Genomic DNA, 22491 nt, shown 5'->3' on the forward strand with positions numbered 1-22491 from the left:
GTGAGGGCATTTTTGTCTTTTCGTCTACCTTCAACTTCTTCTTCTTCTTCTTCTTCTTCTTCTTCTTCTTCTTCTTCTTCTTCTTCTTCTTCTTGCAGACCACCATCACCATACCACAACCACTCCGACCATGGATTTCCTCAAACACCATCACCACCGCCACCACAGGTCCGCCACCAACCACCGCTCCATCTCCGACGCCGACTCCCATCTCCGACGTCGACTCCCACTCCGGTCGAATCCCTTCTTTCCAAAACCCTAAACCCCTCTCACACCCAGAAACCCACAAAACGACGGTCAATTCCCCTCGTTCTGACGCCCAGAAACCCACAAATCCCCTCTCACAAATCAAATCAATAAAATCAATATTCTAATATATTGAAGCATCACACCACACCCAGATCGTGTTCATCTTCTTCATTTCTTCATATGTGAACCACCCGCCGGAGCACGACACAGCTGACCCTTCATCCAGTGGCCCCACCTCTCCACTTTCGACGAGTCTCCGGCGAAGTCCGCCGCCGGGTCATTCGGATCCGGACCTTCCCGGAGCGGCGACAGGGCTTCCAATGGCCTTAAGCTGCCGGATCTTGACATAACGGGTTCGGGTTGACCCGCATGGTGGCTGCTGCCTTTTCTTCTCCGGAGCAGGCCCGAGTTGGGTGAGCCGCTTTGACTCCGACCGGGTTTGGGAGCCCGGTTTCTTGACCTGCCTGGAGATAAACCTCGTACTACCTCGTCCTTCAATGTGGAGAAAAACCCTTGTTTTTTTTCCATGATTAAGGTTAACCCAGATGGGATTTAGTTTTAGTGTGTGAGTGGGAGTGTGAAGTGAGATGAGAGAGAAAAGAAATAGAACGGTGGTTGGTTTGGTGGTTAGGTAGTGGTGGTATTGGTTTAGTGAGAGGGAGGGAGAGAGTAGAGAGAGAGAAAGAAGACGGGAAGAGAGAGAGAGAGTATATATTTAATATCTATTATTTATTTTTGTTATAATATATTAATTTATTTTTTAATTATAAATAACTACCAGTAGACGAAAAGACAAAAATGCCCATCACATGTCTGGCACATGTCATACTTAACTGAGTTTTTCTAACCCAGTTAGCGTAAAGGACATAACGTGTAGAAAAAAAAAGTTTAAAGTACACCGCCTGCAAGGAAACTTAGAAAAGGACACGAACCGTAATTTGGCTTTTTTTAAAGGACAAAATTTGTAATTCTGTCTAGTAATAATAATAATAATAATAACAGCAATAAGATATCAGTAGCCTATTATTATTCATCCTCAGACACCCTCCAGTCACTCAACACTATGGAATCGATGCTGTTCCCCCTTTCACAGTCATCCGCCGCTGTATTCTCCACTCAAAACCCTAATAATAATAATAATAATAATAACTTAACACCACTCAATCGTCTTCAACTCTTCCACCATTCTATTATTATTAGTAGGTCTCCACGTCTACTCACCTGCTCCGCCCTACAGCCGCCCATGGCCAAGGAAGCCAAGCTATGGGGCGGCCGCTTCGAGGAAGGCGTCACGGACGCCGTCGAACGCTTCACCGAGTCTATCTCCTTCGATAAAGCTCTTTACAAACACGACATTCACGGCAGCCGCGCTCATGCTTCTATGCTAGCCAATCAAGTACTATTATTATCATAACCTAATTAGTTTTATGATTATGATGTATGCATTCTGCTTTGCTGTAGGGATTGATGACTGAGAGTGATAGGGACAGTATAATTGACGGATTGAATGAGATTGAGAAGCGAATTGAACGAGGGGAGTTTGTCTGGAGGACTGACAGAGAGGATGTGCACATGAACATTGAGGCCACTTTAACTGATTTAATTGGAGACCCTGCCAAGAAGCTTCACACCGCTCGCAGTCGCAACGATCAGGTTTCCACGGATTTTCGCTTGTGGTGCCGCGATGCTATTGATACGATTGTTTCACAGATTAAACAACTTCAGGTTGATGTTTGATTATCTTATGACTTACAAGCTAGATAACATAAAATGTGACACAAGTAATTAAAACAGTAATAAAACAAAAGCTACTGGTTCCACGCTAGAACATTCTCCAAATGATGGTTCTTTGTGGTCTTGTAGATTGGTTTGGTGAGGCTAGCTAAGAAGAATATTGGAGTGGTGGTTCCTGGTTTCACGCATTTGCAGAGTGCCGAACCGGTTCTTCTGCAGCAGCATCTTCTTGCATACGTTGAACAGGTTTGAATTTGCATTTAACGAACAAACAAACGTACCTACTATGATCTTTTATATCAGAGCTATTGGTAGGGTCTCGGGAGGGTGTGATGGGGGCAAGCCTTACCCTTGGCTCTAAAAACTTTTACTTTTAATGCATGCCGAAAACTTAATGAAGTTACTTTTGTGTAGCTTGAATTCGATGCTAGACGTCTGCTAGATTGCAGGGCTAGGTTAAACTTCTGCCCGTTAGGTGCGTGTGCATTAGCTGGCACTGGGCTTCCCATTAACCGATTCATGACTTCTGAGGCTCTCGGTTTTACTGCTCCAATGAGGAACAGGTAAACACGTGTAGCACAATAAACTTGTGATTGTGATAATCCAATACCCTTTTGCTTATGTGGGTGAATGATTACTGATATTTTGAATCAAAATAGCATGGATGCGGTTTCGGACCGTGATTTTATTTTGGAACTTCTTTCTGGTAATGCGATTCTGGCTTTGCATCTTTCGTGGCTCGGTGAAGAATGGGGTTTGTGGGCATCTGATGAATCTGGCTTCGGTTTGGAAGGTGTTTGTGGGATGTCAGCTCGGGTTCTTGGAGATTTGGTAACCCTTCAAGTTTTATGCAAAGGGCTTCCACTTACTTACAACCGTGATTTGCAGGTATTATGCATTATCTATACAATTTATTTGTTTTTTGTTTTGTTTTGTGAATTTGTTTGTTAACAATTTTCTGGGTTGTTTCAGGAAGACAAAGAACCTGTATTTGACAGTGTGAAAACAGTTATAGGAATGTTAAAAATGTCAACTGACTTTTCACAAAACATTACTTATAATCAGGAGAAAACACAAAAGGGTTTACCGTCTGGTCTTGTTGACCATGGTTCGGTTGTTGACCGGGACGGTGTTCTAGAAGGTCTAGATCAGATACAGAAACAAATTGAAAGCGGAGAGTTTGTGTTGGTTCAAAATGAAGAATCTGCAAAGAATCTTTTAACAGCTGGAGGTCAAAATGGTCAACTCTCTACTGATTTTTGCGCGTGGTGTTCTGATGCTATTGATAAAATTGCTTCATATGTTAAACATCTTCAGGTTTGCTTTCATGCTTTCTTTTTCACAGAAGTTTCAGTATTTATATGCTGAGAATGTAGTTTTTATATCATTGCAATCGAATATCAAAATGATTGGGGGTATTTTTTTTTTATTTTGATGGTGTAATTGGTGGTGTGAAGGTTTCTTTAGTGAGGCTTGCTAAGAAGAATACTGGAGTGATTGTTCCTGGTTATACGCATTTGCAGAGGGCACAACCGGTTCTTCTTCAACATCATCTTCTAGCATATGTTGAACAGGTTATTGAAAACTTGCATTTTATCATATTCAGCCAACAAAAAGAATTAATATCAGATATACTCATTCAAAATACTTAAAATTTCATATTTACTCATTTCGTTTAGGCCTGTAAACGAATAGAGCGAACACAACAGGGCATGTTCATGTTCAACCGAACAAATTATCGAATACGAACAGATTTTTCTTGTTCGTGTTCGGTCGCTAAAGAATGAACATGATCATTTGTGTTCATTTGTTAAAATATAAACGAGCGGTGCACAAACATAAATGAATACAAATTAACACAAACGAAGAAAAATAATTAAACTTAAATGAACGGATATAAACAAGGATAATTGATTGAAAACCAATAAAAACTAAACGTGAACATTAATGTGCCTAAGTTAATAGAACTAGACTAAATTGTAATCAGCCTAAAAATTATAAATAAATATACAAACAACAAACTCACGAAAGTGTACCAATGAACATACACGAGTGTAAATGAACGCTAACGAACATAAATGAACAAACGAGATATGTGTTCATTCTCGTATGTTTAACTAAATAAACAAAATATGCTGTTTTGAGTTTGTTTGGGGAACATAAACAAACATCTCGTTGAATGGTTCACTGAACTTTTGGTTTGTTTACAGGCCTAATTTCATTAAATGATTAAATACATTTTGTAATATGGCAGTTATGCTCTTCTCTTTCTCTTTACACATTAAATTCTCATATCTTCATGCAAGTTTCAAGGAAAGGTTATAAATGTCTTAACTTTGGACATGACTATATATGATATTATAATTTTTAGTTGGGTAATATATGGTAATATTTATACCAACCTGAAGGAATATATGAAATTATCCCAAAAATATTTATATCTATCTTCAGAAAACTTAACTGAATTATTATGTAGCTTGAACGCGATGCAGAACGTCTTCAAGATTGCAGAGCTAGGCTAGATACAATGAAGAACAGGTATACCACAAACACCCACTACTTATTTGCTTGTCAGTGTAATATCTTTTTTTTATTGAATCATTTCTAATATTTGTGACCAAAATAGCACTGAACAAGTGGCTTCGGATCTTGCATTTGTTTTGGAATTTGCTTCTGCTAATTCCATAACTGCCATACATCTTTCCCGTCTCGGTGAAGAATGGGTATTATGGGCATCAGAAGAATTTGGCTTTATTACACCGAGCGATTCGGTTTCAACAGGTAGCAGTATAATGCCTCAAAAGAAAAATCCGGACCCTATGGAACTTGTTCGTGGAAAGTCTGCTAGAGTTGTAGGAGACCTGGTCAAACTTCAACTTGCCCACAACCATGGTCTTCAGGTACTATGAACAATGACCAGAGGACGCCACATCGCCACTTTGACCATGAATGTAGCCAATTTGACCTGACTGTAACGGTCTTGTGGTTTGTTTACAGGTAGACAAGGAACCGATAGCCGACAGTGTTAAAACAATAATCGGAATGCTAGAAGTGTCAGCTGAGTTTGCGCTGAACATGACCTATAATCAGGACCGGATACAGAATTCTTTGCCAGCTGGTCATCTTGATGCCACTACACTTGCAGATTATCTTGTTCACAAGGCAAGTTGATTATTTTTTCAATATATATGTATATATTATATATGCACACACAAACACACACACACACACACACACATAGTGGGAGATCTCAACCATGACCCGAGTGCTCAAAAGTGATTGTTAGTTATTTGAGGGTGTTAAATGCGGGCTAACGAATAATAATATTGTGCATCAGGGTATACCTTTCAGAACTTCGCATGATATAGTTGGAAGGGCGGTTGCTTTATGTGTGTACAAAAAATGCCAGCTTCGGGACCTCACGCTTGATGAATTACACACCATTAATACGGTTTTTGATGAGGGCGTGTATGATTATCTTGGTGTGGAAAATTCAATCAAGAAGTTTAGTTCGTATGGTTCTACTGGTTCAGAGTGTGTAGCTGCTCAGCTAGATTTTTGGGTTTCTAAGCTTGGTGTTGACGCCTAGTACTCGGTAATGACAATATTTACCATTTAATGTGTCATTTTGTGGTTGTACTCATCTTTTGTTAGCTTTGTTTTGTAAGCCATGTTATGCTGACCAATAAAACAAGATGGAATTGTAGTCGTTATATAGTTTTGTTTTTTTTATAATACGGTTTTTTTTATATAACCGGATATGAAGAAAAAAAAACATAAGAATGCTCACATCCAGCAAACAAATTATCGACATCTCTGATTTCAATGTTTGCAACATGGACGCTTACCACGATCGTAAACCTCTATCAGTTTCTTTGTAGTACCTATACATGTGTAGGTAAATGTTTAAAAATATTAAAAAAATGCAAAAGTTTAGTTTAATGATTTTTTATGTAGATAACAAAGACATTTGTATGTGAAATGCACGGTTTTATCTATTATATATTATGGGTTTGAATCAAATACAAATTAAATTAACGTGCTAGCTGTGAAAATCAAATAGTGTAATTATATATGTTAACTTTCCCCTGTATATTACAATGGCAGTTCCGAAGTATAATTATGGTACTCAAAAAAGGCTAACAAATTCACTTAATAGAGTTGGGGCTGGCTATAAATATTATAAGTAGATAGTTATGAAAATGGGCCAAGCATGAACAGAAAATATCACCCTGCAAACTTTATTTGTAGATTTAATGTCAATAAAATGACCTAAAAAAAAAAATTTGGACCTCCATTTATGCCATAAATGTACCATTGCCTTCTTGATATGTATCATGTGGCAGTTACCTCCAGTTGTAACCTATGCATGCCAACAAGATTTCATTACATTTTTAGCTTTGAATTCCAAAACCTTCAATGTATACCAAGCTTCAGTGTATTTTTGTCAGCAACATTCGCATCAATTGCCTTGCTTCTATAATGTGCCACTGTGATGGAAATTATAACATTTTTAATGTAATCATGTTGAACTTCCACCAACTTTTCATCCGAACAACCCAGTTTCCATCCAAAAACTACCAATTCAAAGTCAAAGTCAAACTGACTTGGTTTTGATCATAGCAGCTACCTTATGTTTTGTGAGAACTTTGTTCCATGTCCACTTTGATCCTCATATTAGTGATGGAATCATTAGTATCTTTTATTTCTAACAGTTGCTCCATCACGTTGTCAGAACGTGCCACCTCATCTTGTATAATTCGTGGAACCACACCTACCTTTTCACAATCAAAAGGATCCGCAAAGACCAGATCCTTGTTGATTTTTTGCTGCATTTAATCCCTTAAAATCACAAGTTTTGTACAAAGACTAGATTGACCAATGGTAATGGAAAAGTATATAACTATGCCATTGTCAACACTCAACACCATATTTTATAAAGGCAAATTGGAAATAAATAATCTTATTTTTTGTGTATTGGCCGGTACTAATCCTACCTTTAAAAATCACTACCAACGGTCCAACCTTTCAAGCCGATGTTTTAGGGATTTTGATCGGAAGAATGATACAAGTCAACTGATGTAATACTTATCTCGAAGCAACACTATTAAATGTTTCATAAATCTCATTTTCAAACCTACTAGGCATGGCATTTCATCGTAAACCTTTGGCGGTGAATCATCAGATCTCGAAACTTCACCCATAAACCTCATTTTCAAACCCCATTATCTCCACTATTCTTGTTGTCTGGTCTTGATTCCACTCCAATTTCAGAATCATTTCTTGTATAGTGGACTTAAAACATGCGTCCTTCAAATTTAAACTTCTGCCAATATGGTGATGTGGCTTGATGATCACTTGTTTCTTGATTATTGTTCGTGGCTGTCCAATTCCAAGCCTAAGTTGGAGAAATGAACAAAAGAAATTGAACGGACAATTGATCAATTTCAGTTTGACAAACATTGAAACGAACGCAATTGAATGTATTACGACTTGAATTGATCAATCACAAACTGAATTGAAAATGAAGCAAATAATGTGATTGGAATGCAAAACACCTAGGATCGGTAGCTTTGATACCATTGATTGATACATGCAGATTAGAACAGATGGAATTGAGAGAGAAACGTAAAAAGGATGGATTACTCCAAACAAATAACCCCTATGATGTTACCTAATTACAATAAAGCCCCTGTCTTAAATCAACCGTATCATTAACTCCTATACGCGTGTTTGGGGGGGGGGGGGGGGGTGTCTCAGTACATATAAGGTTAATTTTCATGATCTAAGGTTTCAATGATTTGTCCCATACCATAATAGCAAGAATGCTGCAAAACATTGCACACAAACCTTGATGTCAACTGTCAACTTCTTCCTAAATCAGACTTTAAAATCCACAACAAAACACAATTAAAATCTAAACCTTAATGGGACATCCTCATCATTTAATCCTATCAAGATTCGAACACAAAACCCTAACGATCCCGACACTATTCACAGAACATCTATATGAATGACACTTATCTTGGTTGTGTCATTCTCATCCTTTTGGTGGAGTGCTGCACACCTGAAGTGTTGATTTCCATATCAGAAAACCTAAAGGATGACCCGGGCATTATTATATCCACACATGAAGTATCATCAACCATCTCGTCAACATACCCATTCAATGTCGGGTGACCGATTTCTGACTTGAGTTGACCAATTTCATGGATTAGTAATGATTCCTGATTGTCATTCACGGTCTCAGGATCCACAGTTCTACAATCATCAGGCATGGTTTCATCTTCTTGCTCCACGTCTTCCTGTGAACATAAGCAAATCTTCAAGTGATAATCGAGAGTAATTATGTAATTTTATTCAATAACATTGCACGCACCTCGATCGTTGGACAGCCGAATAATTCAAAAGATAGCTTCAAAGTTGTATTGAGATCATGACCACATGGAACTGATAATGATGGTATCTCAATTTTTTGATGCTGCATTGGGGATAAATTTACAATGGTACCCTTGGGAGCATTTGTGGTCAGACTGCAGATGTGGCACTGTTGGTCCACGTCAGCAGTGGAACAAGGTTCCTGATTAGGGTTCTCCAGAAGATCACAGATTAGCTTCTGGATAAGTACTCGTTTGAGAGACGCCTCAGCAGGTGGAAACCAGTCCACATTTAACTGATAAAATATGCAATTCAAATATGTGTAATTATAATTAAAATACGTAATTGCAATTCAGAAATTTGTAATTATAATTAAAAGTAGAGTAAATTACACTTTCCGTCCTTCAGGGATACACCAACTTGCAGGTTATGTTCTTAAACTAAAATAATTACAAAGAGCAATCTTTATTTGAAAAGTTGTAAATTGCATCTGTTTTAACTACTTGGTGTTAAAATATCTCTATTAGCTTTTTACACATTGACTATTTTGCCCTTATACCTAAAGAACAAAATATGTAATTTTCACAATTCTTTTGAAAAAAAAATATAGAAATTGTGAAATTTACATATTTGTCCTTTTAAGTGTAAGGGTAAAATAGTCATGTTACAAAAAGTAAACAGGAACCCTAACACCAGTTACTGGAAAGGACATACTGCGTTAAAACTTTTCAAACAAAGGATGTTTTTTCGTAATTATCTTAGTTTAAGGACCCAATATGCAAGCTAGTATATACCTAAAGGATAAAAAGTGTGAATTACTCTATAAAGTTATTATACTAAAAACACGAAGATGAGATAACTTACAAAGTTGAAGCTTTTTGAGACTTTAAAAGGATTAAATTGTACAGGAGCTTGCTCCAAAAACAGTTCCACATAGTGAAGCAAAAACAGACCACAGTCAAACAAGTTTTGCTGCTGAGGTAACTGCAAAAACAATAAACATAAAACATTAATAACTATAGAAAATGAATTTATCGATTAATAAAAGTTACACGACATATACCTCTAGAGAAATGAATCTCAAATTATCAAATCTTGAATAGATGTCTTCAGAATCCACATGTTGCCTTGCTGTCCACTCTTCCTTAAGGTAACTGCATTGTCATATCCGAAATTAGGCTTTAATCGTTTTAAAATAATTATTCGTTTAAATAGAAATATTAGATACCTTTGAACAAAGCCTTGTAGACCAGTATGACTGCCTCTGAGAGAATCCATATGCAACACACATGGAACTTTAACCGACTCGCCTACATCTTCATCTGAACCAATAAACAAATAACGTCAGAAAACCAAAACCAATATATTATTATTTATTATATACTATATATATTATGTAACTGACCTTCATATGTGGCCACTTCACCGAGATGACACATGACAATAAGACTCCAGTGAAAACTGTCAAAAACAAAATTGAAGATCTTAATTGATTAATAATTTAGTAAAATTGGAGTAATGTTCGTTTCATTGGCTCACTTATAGTTTACAGGAATAAAAACATAATCTTTCTCAAAAAGGTTGACTTTTCTTGTCCATTTCTTCACACGTTGATATGCGACCGCTCCTTTAGAAGCATCAATTGAATCTTTATCAGGATCCGCTAGCTTCCGGAAGAAGAAACTATTGAAGAAGTGGAGGTTGCGTTTCTCATCAGGCTTAATTTTGTTCTTCAAATACCTATCATAAGCTATAACTTTAATACTATGTAAACGAACCTAATGGAGCATGTTTGTGTTCGTTCATTTAACTTTAATCAAACAAATGATCGAGCACAAAAATTGAAACAAACGAGGTTTTCTTGTTTGTGTTCGTTAAAAAATGAACATGTTTGTGTTCTTTTACGTATTTTTGTTAAAAAAAACTAAAGGTTCATGAATGTAAACGAACGAACAAAGTTGAACATAGATAAACGAACATAACTGAGCTAACACCAATCAAAATTAAACTGAACTACAATCTATCAGGCCTAAAAAATAATAAAACTTTAATAAATTACGATGGGCCAAGTGAATACATATACGAACGTAAATGAACAAATGTAAACAAACACTCATGAACATAAATGAACGGATAGAGCATGTGCTCATATTCATTCATTTTAACTAAATGAACAAAAAATTTGTTCGTGTTCTTTCAATAGTAAATAAACGAACTTGCAGTCAAACAGTTTACTAAGCATCCGGTTCGTGTACATGCCTATGCGGGCCGTATGATAGGGCAAAACATGGTCCGAAAGGCTGCATGTCTTGGTCAACAGTCACATCAGTCATTTCTTTGTTAGTCAAAAACATCATACTGACCATAAGATCTGCCCATCGTACGACCCGTATGACCATTTCCCCCCTGGCATATGGCCCTTGTGACCATTTCCCCCCTGTCATAAAGCCTGTATGACACATCAGTGGTGTATGAATAGTGCGACAGTGCGTCAGTGGTGTTTGTTTAGTTCTTACCAATATCAATAGCATAAGAAAAAATAAGAGAATAAACATACTTGATATAAAAGTCAATGATTGTGTCATTGACAAATGTGTCGGGTTGCAGTAGATCGAAGTCTCTCTTACTAATAGAAACTGCATCCGCATCCCCTTTTGGATACACAACCTCTTCAAAAGGACGAACAAAACTAAAAGCATTCAAACCAAAATAAGAACTAAATATAATTTTAAGATTTCCATAAAAAACCACATTGTTTTACTTACACAGGAAGATAATTTGAAGAAGACTTTCCAGGGTGTCTAACCATGGTGTCCCTGCACACGTGCAATGAAGTTACAAAACAATAATAAGGTCATAAAACCAAATGAAATTACTATTGGAATACTAGGTTAATATTAGAACTTATAGAAAAAAGTTAAAAACTCACTCTGACTCGAGCATACTGGTCCATAAAGCTTTGTACATGATGTTCAGACACAAAATTGCTTCTAATCTCTCATACCAGCTAGAGTCGATAATTGAAAATTTCAACTCGGTGCCTGAACAATATATGAATGAATGGGCAAGACAAATTTCATATATAAGATCATTTGTTACACCAATCTAATTCATTCAGCCAAATTAAGCGCCTCTTTCATTAGACCCGGCCAAGCGGGCAAGTCGGGTAAGGCACTACGCCAGGTTAGGATGGGTGCGGGTCAGAACGGGCCATATCATGATTATTCACAGAAAGAATGGTGATTTCCCCACTATTTTGTTTGGTGTTATCTTCGACCTCTTTGATTAAAACATCTGACTTAAATATGGTTTTTAGGCCTGGTGCAAACCAAAAAATTGGACATTAGTAACCTGCCTCGGCCCATTCTGACCCACTCTTCCTTGACAAGATTTTCTGATCGTGTCCAGTTTAAACTAGTCTTGAGTTTAGACATGCCCATAAGAACCTGAAAGGCAAACAAACTGCCCCAACCTACCCGTTAATTATGGCGCAGGTTGTGATTGCCAGGCCTGTCTTTCATAGTATCTATTAGGTAATATTATCTGATACTAGCCAAACTACGCCGCAATCTTTTATAACTGTATAAATACTTTTTATACAAGCTCGGAATTGAAAATTCCAAAACTTTTTAGACAATCTACCCGCATTTGTTTTTACATAACCAAAACATGAAAAGTTTTCCGATCATTACCTGAAGCGCATTCAACACTTTCACCATTTTCTGTACCCTTTGCAAGTACATGAATCTTCACCGTGGCCATCTCAATCTACACACAATCAAGAATATGTTTTACATAAATACACACACACATTGAAAAGCTAGAAAAAGAACGATGGACATTATAAGGTACAAAAAGGAAAGTTGGGTATAAAAAGGTTCTCAGCATAAGATATGTTAGAGCTTGTACGGTTGTACACAGATAATAATAACAGGTCATGCTTTTTATGGTTTTACATAGAGATAAGAGATATAGGTCATGTTTTTATATTTTTAAAGTGTATTTATTTTGTTGTCTTATTTTATTGGTGTTTGTTAGTTCTCATGTAGAAGTGGGTAACATATAAGTTGAATCACAAACAAATGTGTCTCGTGCACATGATGTGCGCGCCTTGGCGTCTCGGTTTTGACGTGATATCAATTTAAATTAAATAATATCACATGAAGTCAAGTCCCCTATTTCTGTTTCATACTTTAAACAGCAGCAAATTAAATGCGTATAAATAAGCACTGCAGACAGTTATATTTAAAGCTCAATAAGATGTACTTACCTGCTCATACCAATGAGATGCGATGTGAAGTATATCTTCAATTCCCCACTTGCATTTAAAACCCTTTTCATCTCTATCTACTTCTGAACCCTCCATTTCAATGTAACTTTCAGTAAAAGATATCAGAGAATCTGTATAATAACTACCACGATATATCACGTAATCAGGGAACAACACAACTGTTGTCATATCTTCACTGTCCATGTCCCATCCGTCTATGCAGTGATCTGAAGATGGTCCCGCTACACCACCTGGCACAATCGAATAATAGTTGAAATTATTAACTATGTATAGTTATATACAAGAAAAAGGAAATATTTTAGCAATTACCATCATCGTCTGCAATGTCAGAAGAAGATGAAGATCTTTCACTCATGCTTCCATTTTCATTTCTGTCCATTCCACCAGTCTCATCCTGCAATCAAATCAGTTCAGTTTTTGTGAGCACTTCAAATGAAATTCGGATCTTGAACATGGATAATCAGAACATAGAAACATACAGGTTCATAATAGCTAGGTGACAAATCATGTATGGCTGATTTTAATTTGCTGTTGCTAGGTGAAGCTGACGTCACGGTCACATTGATTTCTGACTCAGATACATCAGTTCTGAGTTCTGTACTTGATTGAGGTTGTTGTTTAACGACTGACAAAGCATCATTTGAATCCGCCATCATTTCAGCAGATGGATTTTGTATTAGGGTGGGAGTGATGTGATTCATGTTAATGGTGTCAATGTCTGGAGAAGGAACATAGTTAATCTCATCTGCTGGTATACCTTTTCCAGTAGCAGCTACAAAGAATAACAATAAAACATAAGAAAACTAACATAATAAATCCCAAAAATGCAATCGTGTCATGTAAAAGTTAACTTAAAGTTGTCCTTCTAAATCATAAAAAGCAGCTATAAATGTTAACATTTATGCGAAATGCAAAATCTTAATATTTCTTGTCCAGTAGTACCCATAAAACTGTTTGTTTGTGTTTGTGGCCAGTCCTCACTCTGTACAAAACATTGTTTAAATTTCTATGCATTGTTCACATGAATTTCAGTTATAGCAGAATTTTGTAGTCACGCTTTGTTTGTTGGATACTAATATTAATCCCCAATTTTAATTAAGCCCGTTCCTCCGACAACCTTATTGTAAGGCAGAAATATCACTTAGACCTTTCTTTGATATGGATTCTCCCATTTCAATGAAATCTACAAATTTGTTCTTTTGACAAATTATAGGACCTAGACGAGGCTTTTCCAGTACGAAATGAGCCAGTTCAAATAGATTCATTGCTCCGTCTATGATCGTCATGAATTGAATGTAGAATCTAATTTATTTTTATTATAGGATCTATTGGATATCTTTTGAAGATGGCATGTCGCCACTTGGATTGCTAAAATTGGGTCAATCCAATACGATAAAGCGCTTTTCTTGCGCCAAAAAAGCTGAATAAAAGAGGAGTAAAACTAATGAATGGAATAAACATGGCCCCAACGAAAGTCACATAATGGTAAATATTATAGTGTACTAACTCAATACGAGTGCCAGTCATTCAAGGAATCAGTTGACAAGAACATAAGGTGACGGACCACATACGTTTATTTTCAACAACTAGAAAGTGGAATTCACAGGGTGGGACAATAATCTGACTTGCGTAGGTCATGATTGTTACCCCAAGCAAGGCATTTGCATAGGGTTATGCACAACACCTAGGGTTTTTAAGCATTCAAGCAGCAGTAGCTACAATTAGCTTCCGACAGCTACATATACAACAAGAGCATTCAGGTAGTGAAATTACCTGTTTGTGGGAACGTAAACTTGTGAGGGTTTCCGTCATCATCATCTGGTTTGAAATCGAAGACATCGAGAGTGTTCTTATTCTTCATCTTTCGATGCATATGCTAACCAATCGAATTGAAGGATTGGTAATGAGATCAGAATTAGGGAGGGTTTTTATTATTGTCTGAGAAGAAATAGAAATGTATATATGGAATTCAAATTTCCAAAACCACCAAGCAACCGCATCGACGATTGGGTTTATAATTTATAATTTATTATTAAAGAGGAAAACAACATAAACCAGATAGATATAAGTTTACCTTTTACCCTAACTAACTAAATAAATAAATAAATAAATTTACTATTTCCTTTGTTAGGGGTCAAGCTGCTAGGTAATTACAATCTCCTTTTAAACCACATCTATCAACTTTTTACCATACATTTCTTTTTTATTTCTACATTACAATCACACTCATTACTAGAATATCATTAAGAGAAAAGTTTGGACGAAGAAACGTCATTGGCAAAACCCAACGGAGGATCTTCGACGGCAATTGTTGCCGAGTTTCGACAAACTATTCATGTGGTAAATCACACGGAACACCAAATCGATTTCAAGTGGACGGATTTGAAGCGTACTTAACGGACCAACATATGAAGAAGCAAATTTCTGGGTCCTTCTCGACTGGACGAACACATCGATAGATTTGCAATAAAACACTTGGCAACGTGGAATGTTCTAAAAGATCATCCCGTCATTAACTCCCCCGATGTGACGATGTTGGGAATTTATTCCTTTTCGTTGCCTTAGTATTTTATTTGGTGTTTTAATGAATCTAGCATTGTAATTTATTTATATATTTAATTAATTTAGTATTTAAATGGCCATTTATAAAAAAAATGGTTTAACATAGTTGAATGATAAGTGGAGTCACTAAAGCATTAAGAGCATTCCCAGCCCATTTTCTTTCCATATCTATATAATTATAATAAAAATTACTATATTGTTTTCTCTTATTTTCAATTAAATAATATTTTTTTGTGCCTTTATCATTATTTTTTCACTCTCCTGCACTCACAACAACGTTCAAAAATCATTAAAAATTTATACAATGTGACATAAATGTAACTTTCTCACATAGCATTTTCTCTTTCTTCTACTCACAACCACTCATACCATACCATATAATTACAAAAACCCACTCACATATATATAGGGAACGGGCCGAGAATGCTCTAAAGGGTAGTTGATAGGTAAAATTGAAGTGGCGATGCAGGATTGATGGGGTTCTAGGGTAGTTGATAGGTAAAATTGAGGTGGTGATGCAGGATTGATAGAGTTCTGGGGTAGACCAGCGTAGTTAATGGGTAAAATGGAGGTGATAGTGCAGATTAGTGGAGTTTTATGGTAGTCCAAGGTAGTTGATTGGTTGAGGTGGCAATGCACAATTGGTGGGGTTCTAGGGTAGTCCATGGTAGTTGATGGTAAAATGGAGGTAGCGGTGTAGAATTGATCGAGTTTTAGGGTAGTCCAAAGTAGTTGATGAGTAAAATTGATGTGGCATTGCTAGATTGATTGAGTCATAAAGTGGTCCAGGACATTTGATGGGTAAATATAAGGTGATATTGCATGATTGGTAGAATTCTAGGGTAGTCATGAAGATTATTATCACACCCCAACCTAAGGCGGAAATGTCGGGGCGTGATCCGATTGCTCACAGCTTGAAGATACTATCATGAATATAAATGACAATATCTAATTAATTATTTTATTCAAAGAATACACACATTATCCAATTATAACAAAATATTCCAAATAAATAAATACGATCCAAACAAGCTTAAACAATGATTTTCTTTGTTTAACCTAAAGTCTTATCTGATTGTCCAAACTTCAATTTTCAATACAAGCAACATGCATATGCGTAGAAAATGGAATTTGTCAACATAAAGTTGAGAATATCACCAGTTTTGCATGTCAATATAAATAAGAATAACGTGATAAAAGCGGTAAATATAATCAAACCATAAAAAAATATATAGACGGTTGCCAAGCGAATCGGGCGTTGGTCAATAGCATGAGAACCCAATACATGGGAGTATGATGGACCCCTCCGAATATACGAATGAATGAATATTAATACAAGTAAGCATGTAACACGTATATTTGATTAAGTCACTCACAATTACACGTATGCATTTGTTTGATTAAGTCAAAGGTCCACACGTAAGCGGGGTTAGAATAAAAAGTAAACTTTTCCTAAGAAGTGTAGGAATTTATTAGAACCATTTGATTAAAACTAAGACATGGGGGTAGGATGAGAAAATGTTTATTTCTCTCTCTCTCTCTCTTTAATATAATCACAACACCAGATCATCTTCTCTTCAAATCAAAACAAAAACCCTACTCCTAACTTTTTCAATTTTGACAACACCATCTACAACCAGCCACCTCCGGTTCAACATGCTATCACAGCCGTTCAAGCAACCACCAACACCAATCAGGTCAACCAAGGAAGTCACCACCGCTGTTCGCCGCCGCCGCTGTCGCGAAGTCACCATCGCTGCCCGTCGCTGCCGCCGCCGCGTTTAGCCATCCACCGCTACCATTGCATTCAACCACCGGAAGTCACAATTTCTGCCCACCTCCACCGCCACCGTGTTCAGCTATCCACCGCTACCATCGCGTTCATCCACCTAAAGTCACCACCGTTGATGAAGAATCGTGGTGGTAGTCGGGGAATATTTTGGGGTTGTACAACTGTAGAGAAGTGATGATTTAAGGCTGCAACGTTTTCCGAATGGGGATGGTGGTTTTCGGATTATAATAGATGGGGCTCGCGATGGTCGTGGACCTGTGGTGGATTCGTGTTGGTAGGCTAGTGGGTGAAGATGATGTTGTGTTTTTTATTTTATTGAACGTCAATGAAGACGTTAATAGTTTTTCACTATTTTCCTCATCCCATTATGCGTCCTCGATTCATAATCCTTGCACGTCAAATGTTTGATGAGATGTCGAAGAGGAATAACGTGTCGTGGAGTGTTTAAAGTTGATGTATTAGTATGATGTTTATTGTGTTTTTGTTCATCATGTTCAACATAGTGTGTTGCACGCCAGCTGTTAGATGAAATGCTAAAGAGGAATAACGTGTCGTTGAGTTTTTAAAGTTGATGCATTAGTATGATGTTTATTGTGTTTTTTTTAACATAGTGTGTTATTGTTCTTGATGTTCTTGGTCTTGTGTTTAAAAATTATAACACACTAGACGAATATGCCCCTAGAGTGTTATAAAACAAATATTAAAATAAAACACACCGCCTAAAAAACACACTTTTCATCTAGACCATCAGATCATTAAATCTAACGCACCATATTACTTCCTACACTTTTTAGACACACTTCACTTCTTAATATTACTCCACTATATATATATATAGTATGTAATATATATATATAGTATGTAATACGGATAGGTACGCATATGTCCCCAAAATGTTTAGAAAAGTTGGTAAAATAGAAGAATGATAAAACTCACCTTAGATTAATGACAAACGAATATAAACACGATTAAGCGAGTTAATGAATAAGCGAGTCGTCCACTACATGTCAAATGATATAAATAATTCAGAATCTGAGATTTTAGAATATGATAATATAAATAAAAACAAACTCGTTGCCGCTGGAATCAAATCAAACGGACGTTTAGAATTCAAGTTATGTTTGTTTTAATATTTAAGCGAGCTGATACTGATCTGTGACATTCGTCAATTTCAACTCGCATTTGCATTTGTAAACCCGACCCGATGGGTCGTTTCGGTGTATTATTGATCATTTAATAAAGCATTCCCGACATTTATGTTCAAACGCCGTTCATTTATTATTACGTTCCATTACTCGAGGCTTATCGATAACCCGCTTAAACGCGTAAATAATCCAAAACCGAAAACTATATAATTTAATTATAAAGTTTAGGGTTGAAAGTGTAAACCTTATTAACTTAAAAAAAATTAAATTACATTTAAAAGGTTTAAGAAACTCCAGGGAACAGAAATGAAAATTATTTAAATTGTATTAATATTATATAAAACCCAGCCCCACCCCCTTCCCCTTCCTCTGTTTTCCGGCGAAGAACCCGGCCGGCGACGGGACTTTTCCGGCGACCTTAAAACCTATCCAAAACGCCAAATTAACGAGCCATAATTAATCCAACGTTCATCTCCACCAATTAATAACATTAAACGACCATAATATCGGACAATAACAACTTATAATGATGGATTAAATTATCCCCAACAGCCGGATTTTTACTAAACTCATTAACGATACAATTAAACTCCAACGGACCAATTCACACTATAAATAGACTCCATATCATCGGACAAACTCGCTCACATAATCTAATTACTCTATAAATCTCTCTGGTTATCATAAAATTCCTACCAAGAAACGTTTTCCGGCGAGTTACCTGTTCACCATCCTTCAGCTACATTTCCAGGTAATTGAGTTAGGCCTTTTGCTTGTTTATAGCCGCTTAATGAAACCCTTAACTTAAAACAATCGTACATGGAACAGATTATGATAATTGAAATTGTTAGGGTTTAATGAAGAAGATGAACTGCATATATTATATAAATATCATCATTTCCATATGTTAACTGAATGAAAGTGTAGTCCAACTGGTTAAGTTGCTTGTGTGTTACATGAGAGACGTCAACTCATCTATTTTAGATATATCTTTTTTAAAACTTTATTCTACTATTTAAAAACTAAACTATATTTATTAAATTTATTAAAAATCATAATAAACTAAATAAAATTATTTTAAAGTAAATAAAAATTTTATAAATTAAAGATAAATCATATTTCACCATTTTCCGTGCAAAGCCGACTTCCAAAACTTGTTAAACCATCAAATTTTAATCCGTTTTCGTTAATATTAATCAGTAACTTTAATCATTTAAACACTCGTTAAACCAATAGAAATTTTGTAACTCGTAAACCTTAAACCATGTCTTGCAAATGCCTCATTTCTCATATTTATGATATGTTAATCAAATAGTATTAAAATAATATTAAACCGTTAAAATCCGTTAAAACATCAAATATTATTAAAGTAATCAAAGACTTTAAAAATAGTAAAAAATACAATAAAATAATAATTAATTCCCAATAAATTTATACAATAATCAACCTTATTAATTCCATTAAATCGTCGTTAAACACTCGTTCTATTTTACTTATAGCTCGTGAGGTTCAATCGACTCGATTCACTTGACGCTTTTCGGCTTTTACTTACTTTTTACTCAATATCAAATGTGAGTTTTCATAACCCCTTTTTACTTTTACACGTTTTGGGGTGTAGCACGTCCAAACTTGGTTTTCTTGTGTCAAACTAAAATTCACATGCGTGTCTTGTATGTATTTGTTTTGTATCATATTACTTGTAAACTGTGTGATTATGTGCTAGTTGTTTACTGTTTTTGTTGGTGGATACACATACTCATAGCGGGAGGGTCCGACGGGACGTACCTGCGCCGTCCATTTGTTAATGGTGGTATCATACACATACTCTTAGTGGGAGGATCCGACAGGACGTACCTGCGCCGTCCATGTGTTAATGGCGGTATCATTATCATATTCTATACTCCAAGTAACTCGGCGAACGGGGGTTCCTTAGTAGATTTGACTTATGTCAAGCGAACAGGAATATCATGTATTTACTTTTCTTTTGCTATATGATTAAGACTATATTTGTGAATTTTACACTTTCGTATTGTACATATGCAAAACTTTATGAATTCTCACCAACATTATTGTTGACAAATTATATTATTTTAAACGTGCTGCAGGTTGAAGTCTAAAGACTGATGACTAGATTAGTTGGACCATTAGGGTATTAGAAATACAACATAATGAAATACAATGTTTATCGTATTGTTATTTAATTGTGTATTTGTGATGTATTGAAATGAAATAAATATAATTATTGTCTCTTTAACAGCGTTACGAGCTTATGAATGATCTGTACGTCACACCCAGGCGTATTTTGCTTTAGCCGGCGTGTTACATGATCAGAATCCGAACAGGAAGTCGGAAGTCAGGTTTTGGTCAGCAGCCATAAAACTTCGTTACAAGAATAAAAGTCTTATGGACTGAACGTTGAATCCGATTAGAAGTATGAGAAAACGTTAAGTCAAACTAGTTGACTATTTTATCCTTTAACGAGTTTTAAACGATTTGACCAGTCAACACCCTTCAATCACCGAAATTGATTGAAGGTTATTGACTAGGGAATATATATGAATGATTTTTATGTTTACAACTTACCCGGAAAGTGAAAGAATCAACAGAAACGATGAGTCAAAGGTCCACACGCAAACAAAATCAAACGAACAAGCTTGTATCTTCAACAATAATGCAAAAACCGAAGGATTTTATGAGGCATAAAGAGAGGTGATGGCTGAGAATGCTTCTTAGGGTTTAGGTAAAGTTTGTGGCAGAGATTATGAGTCTTGTTTATATAAGAATATAAAAAACAAACCATATTTGGAAGATTTACTCGTTTAAGTAACTAAATACGATATTAATGACCAAATCAATGAAATAAGTTGTAGATTTCGTCCATGACCAGTAATTTATAAATATGGACTTGTTTTTTAGTTATAATCCTTTTCTTGGACCTTAATTTTCTCGATTTATGCCAAAAATAAGCGATTTGGATGCTAAAAACAAATTAGGAAACACAATAAGGTATTTAATAAGAAAATCTAGTACAATAACTAATAACATTTGGCTTGGACACCAAGAAAACAAAATTGGACCAGCTATAACATTTCTTGGAGTTTAAGTTTCATTAATTTAATCGAAATTAGTCCCTATAGTTCCCGAAAATGCGATTTTTAGTCGTTTTAAACGATTTTAAAGGTTTCTAAGGATTATTTGGCATGATTAAAGGTTATGGAATTATAAAATAAGTTAAACCAAGTTAAATACAAGTTTTAATCATTTCAAAAGATTCGAATTACATTCTCGAATCGGTTTAAATAAATACGAAAAATCTGAGATGTTACAATTATAACCAAAAAAGATTATTATTTTTAACACTAAAATACATAAAAATAATTTTATATAACTCTCATGACTTACCTTAAAATATTATATTCTTCTTACTCTCTTTAAAGAAAGGGTTTTCTCTAGACACCGGCTCTTTCGGGGTTACACGCCTCTATATGCGGCGTATAAAGCTGGACGCCGCTATAACCCCAATAGGGGGTTTTTTTGTCTTATTTTTTTTTGTTTTTTCATTAATAATTAGTTAAAAAAAATCCTTTTTACACAATTTTTTTTAAAAACGTCGTTATCGTCAATTGGCTTGATTTCAAAATTCCAACGAAACAAATATAAGTAAAATGTTACTTATATTTAAATACAACGAGTTCGTACAAATAAAACAAAACTGAAAAACCTTATCTTTCAAATTCAAAGTGGATGTTCTCGTGCGAATCTCAGCAATGACTTGTTCTGATTTATCTGTCTATATGGCAACATCACTAGCGTCGTCATCGTCGTCGTCGCGTCTGGCGCCCGACGTGCTTGCCTTATGGTCAAAACGTGGCGGTTGTAGTCTGTACTCCTCACCATGCTGCCGGGCAGCCTCCCGCTCTATCATCTAGGCTATCTGACGCTAGAGCACCAACATCCCTGCTCTAAGCTCTTAATCAAGGCGTCAGTAGCGGCATCAAAACACACAGCGCGATATGTAAGCGGAACGTGCTGCGACTCTGGAGGGTGATATCCGTATGGTAATTAAACGTGAATAATTAGACAAAATAAAACAAATTTAAACGACAATAAAACGTACCTCATGCGGATGCTCCTTATCTGCCTGCTCATCCTCCAGCGCACCCTCCCCTACATCCACGTCCACATGGGCCTCGTTGATCTGCAACTTCGGTCCCCCCAATGACGAAGGCTCCATCAGTTGCACAGGGCATAAGTGGGAGCCCTCAACCACTATACTAAATGGTCGTACGAGCCCTGGGAGCCGTAAAACTTCTGTACAATATGCATGCCGATGGCACAAG

At 36.1% G+C, this 22491-nt stretch overlaps 2 protein-coding genes and 1 pseudogene across 2 annotated transcripts; 1 reads left to right on the forward strand and 2 right to left on the reverse strand.

The window, feature by feature from the left end:
• Positions 1–777, reverse strand: part of LOC143622110 (DEAD-box ATP-dependent RNA helicase 37-like) — a 32460-nt pseudogene extending 31683 nt beyond the window's left edge.
• Positions 778–1312: 535 nt separating this feature from the next.
• LOC143622062 (argininosuccinate lyase, chloroplastic-like) lies at positions 1313–5688 on the forward strand. Its single transcript, XM_077093307.1, has 11 exons — positions 1313–1645; positions 1711–1974; positions 2113–2229; positions 2398–2546; positions 2643–2871; positions 2956–3300; positions 3441–3557; positions 4460–4521; positions 4610–4883; positions 4981–5145; positions 5321–5688. Exons 1-11 carry the CDS (start codon positions 1313–1315, stop codon positions 5570–5572), a joined length of 2307 nt encoding a protein of 768 aa, XP_076949422.1. The 3' UTR covers positions 5573–5688.
• Positions 5689–8003: 2315 nt separating this feature from the next.
• LOC143622111 (putative ubiquitin-like-specific protease 2B) lies at positions 8004–22385 on the reverse strand. The gene is made up of 16 exons (XM_077093350.1): positions 22269–22385; positions 14426–14528; positions 13132–13424; positions 12962–13046; positions 12632–12882; positions 12054–12129; positions 11291–11402; positions 11127–11177; positions 10919–11050; positions 9901–10101; positions 9767–9822; positions 9590–9683; positions 9425–9515; positions 9226–9345; positions 8363–8656; positions 8004–8288 (listed from the first exon to the last, which is right to left on the reverse strand). The coding sequence occupies exons 1-16, from the start codon at positions 22383–22385 to the stop codon at positions 8004–8006; spliced, it is 2361 nt and encodes a 786-aa protein (XP_076949465.1).
• Positions 22386–22491: the final 106 nt, after the last annotated feature.

Source organism: Bidens hawaiensis, unplaced genomic scaffold (genome assembly GCF_021521415.1).
Source record: "Bidens hawaiensis isolate Kalapana, Puna unplaced genomic scaffold, B.hawaiensis_p1.1 tig00003022_1, whole genome shotgun sequence".
Taxonomy (NCBI): domain Eukaryota; kingdom Viridiplantae; phylum Streptophyta; class Magnoliopsida; order Asterales; family Asteraceae; genus Bidens; species Bidens hawaiensis.

What these genes read in the sequence shown, in the direction of transcription:
- LOC143622062 (XM_077093307.1), top strand. Translation starts at nt 1,313, where the DNA reads ATGGAATCGATGCTGTTCCCCCTTTCACAGTCATCCGCCGCTGTATTC. An exon ending in CTTCTATGCTAGCCAATCAA is followed by an intron (nt 1,646 to 1,710) that starts GTACTATTATTA and finishes GCTTTGCTGTAG; the next exon opens with GGATTGATGACTGAGAGTGA. An exon ending in CAGATTATCTTGTTCACAAG is followed by an intron (nt 5,146 to 5,320) that starts GCAAGTTGATTA and finishes ATTGTGCATCAG; the next exon opens with GGTATACCTTTCAGAACTTC.
- LOC143622111 (XM_077093350.1), bottom strand. Translation starts at nt 22,385, where the DNA reads ATGGAGCCTTCGTCATTGGGGGGACCGAAGTTGCAGATCAACGAGGCC. An exon ending in AAGTGTTGAATGCGCTTCAG is followed by an intron (nt 11,403 to 12,053) that starts GTAATGATCGGA and finishes TATATTGTTCAG; the next exon opens with GCACCGAGTTGAAATTTTCA. An exon ending in TCGGCTGTCCAACGATCGAG is followed by an intron (nt 8,289 to 8,362) that starts GTGCGTGCAATG and finishes TTATGTTCACAG; the next exon opens with GAAGACGTGGAGCAAGAAGA.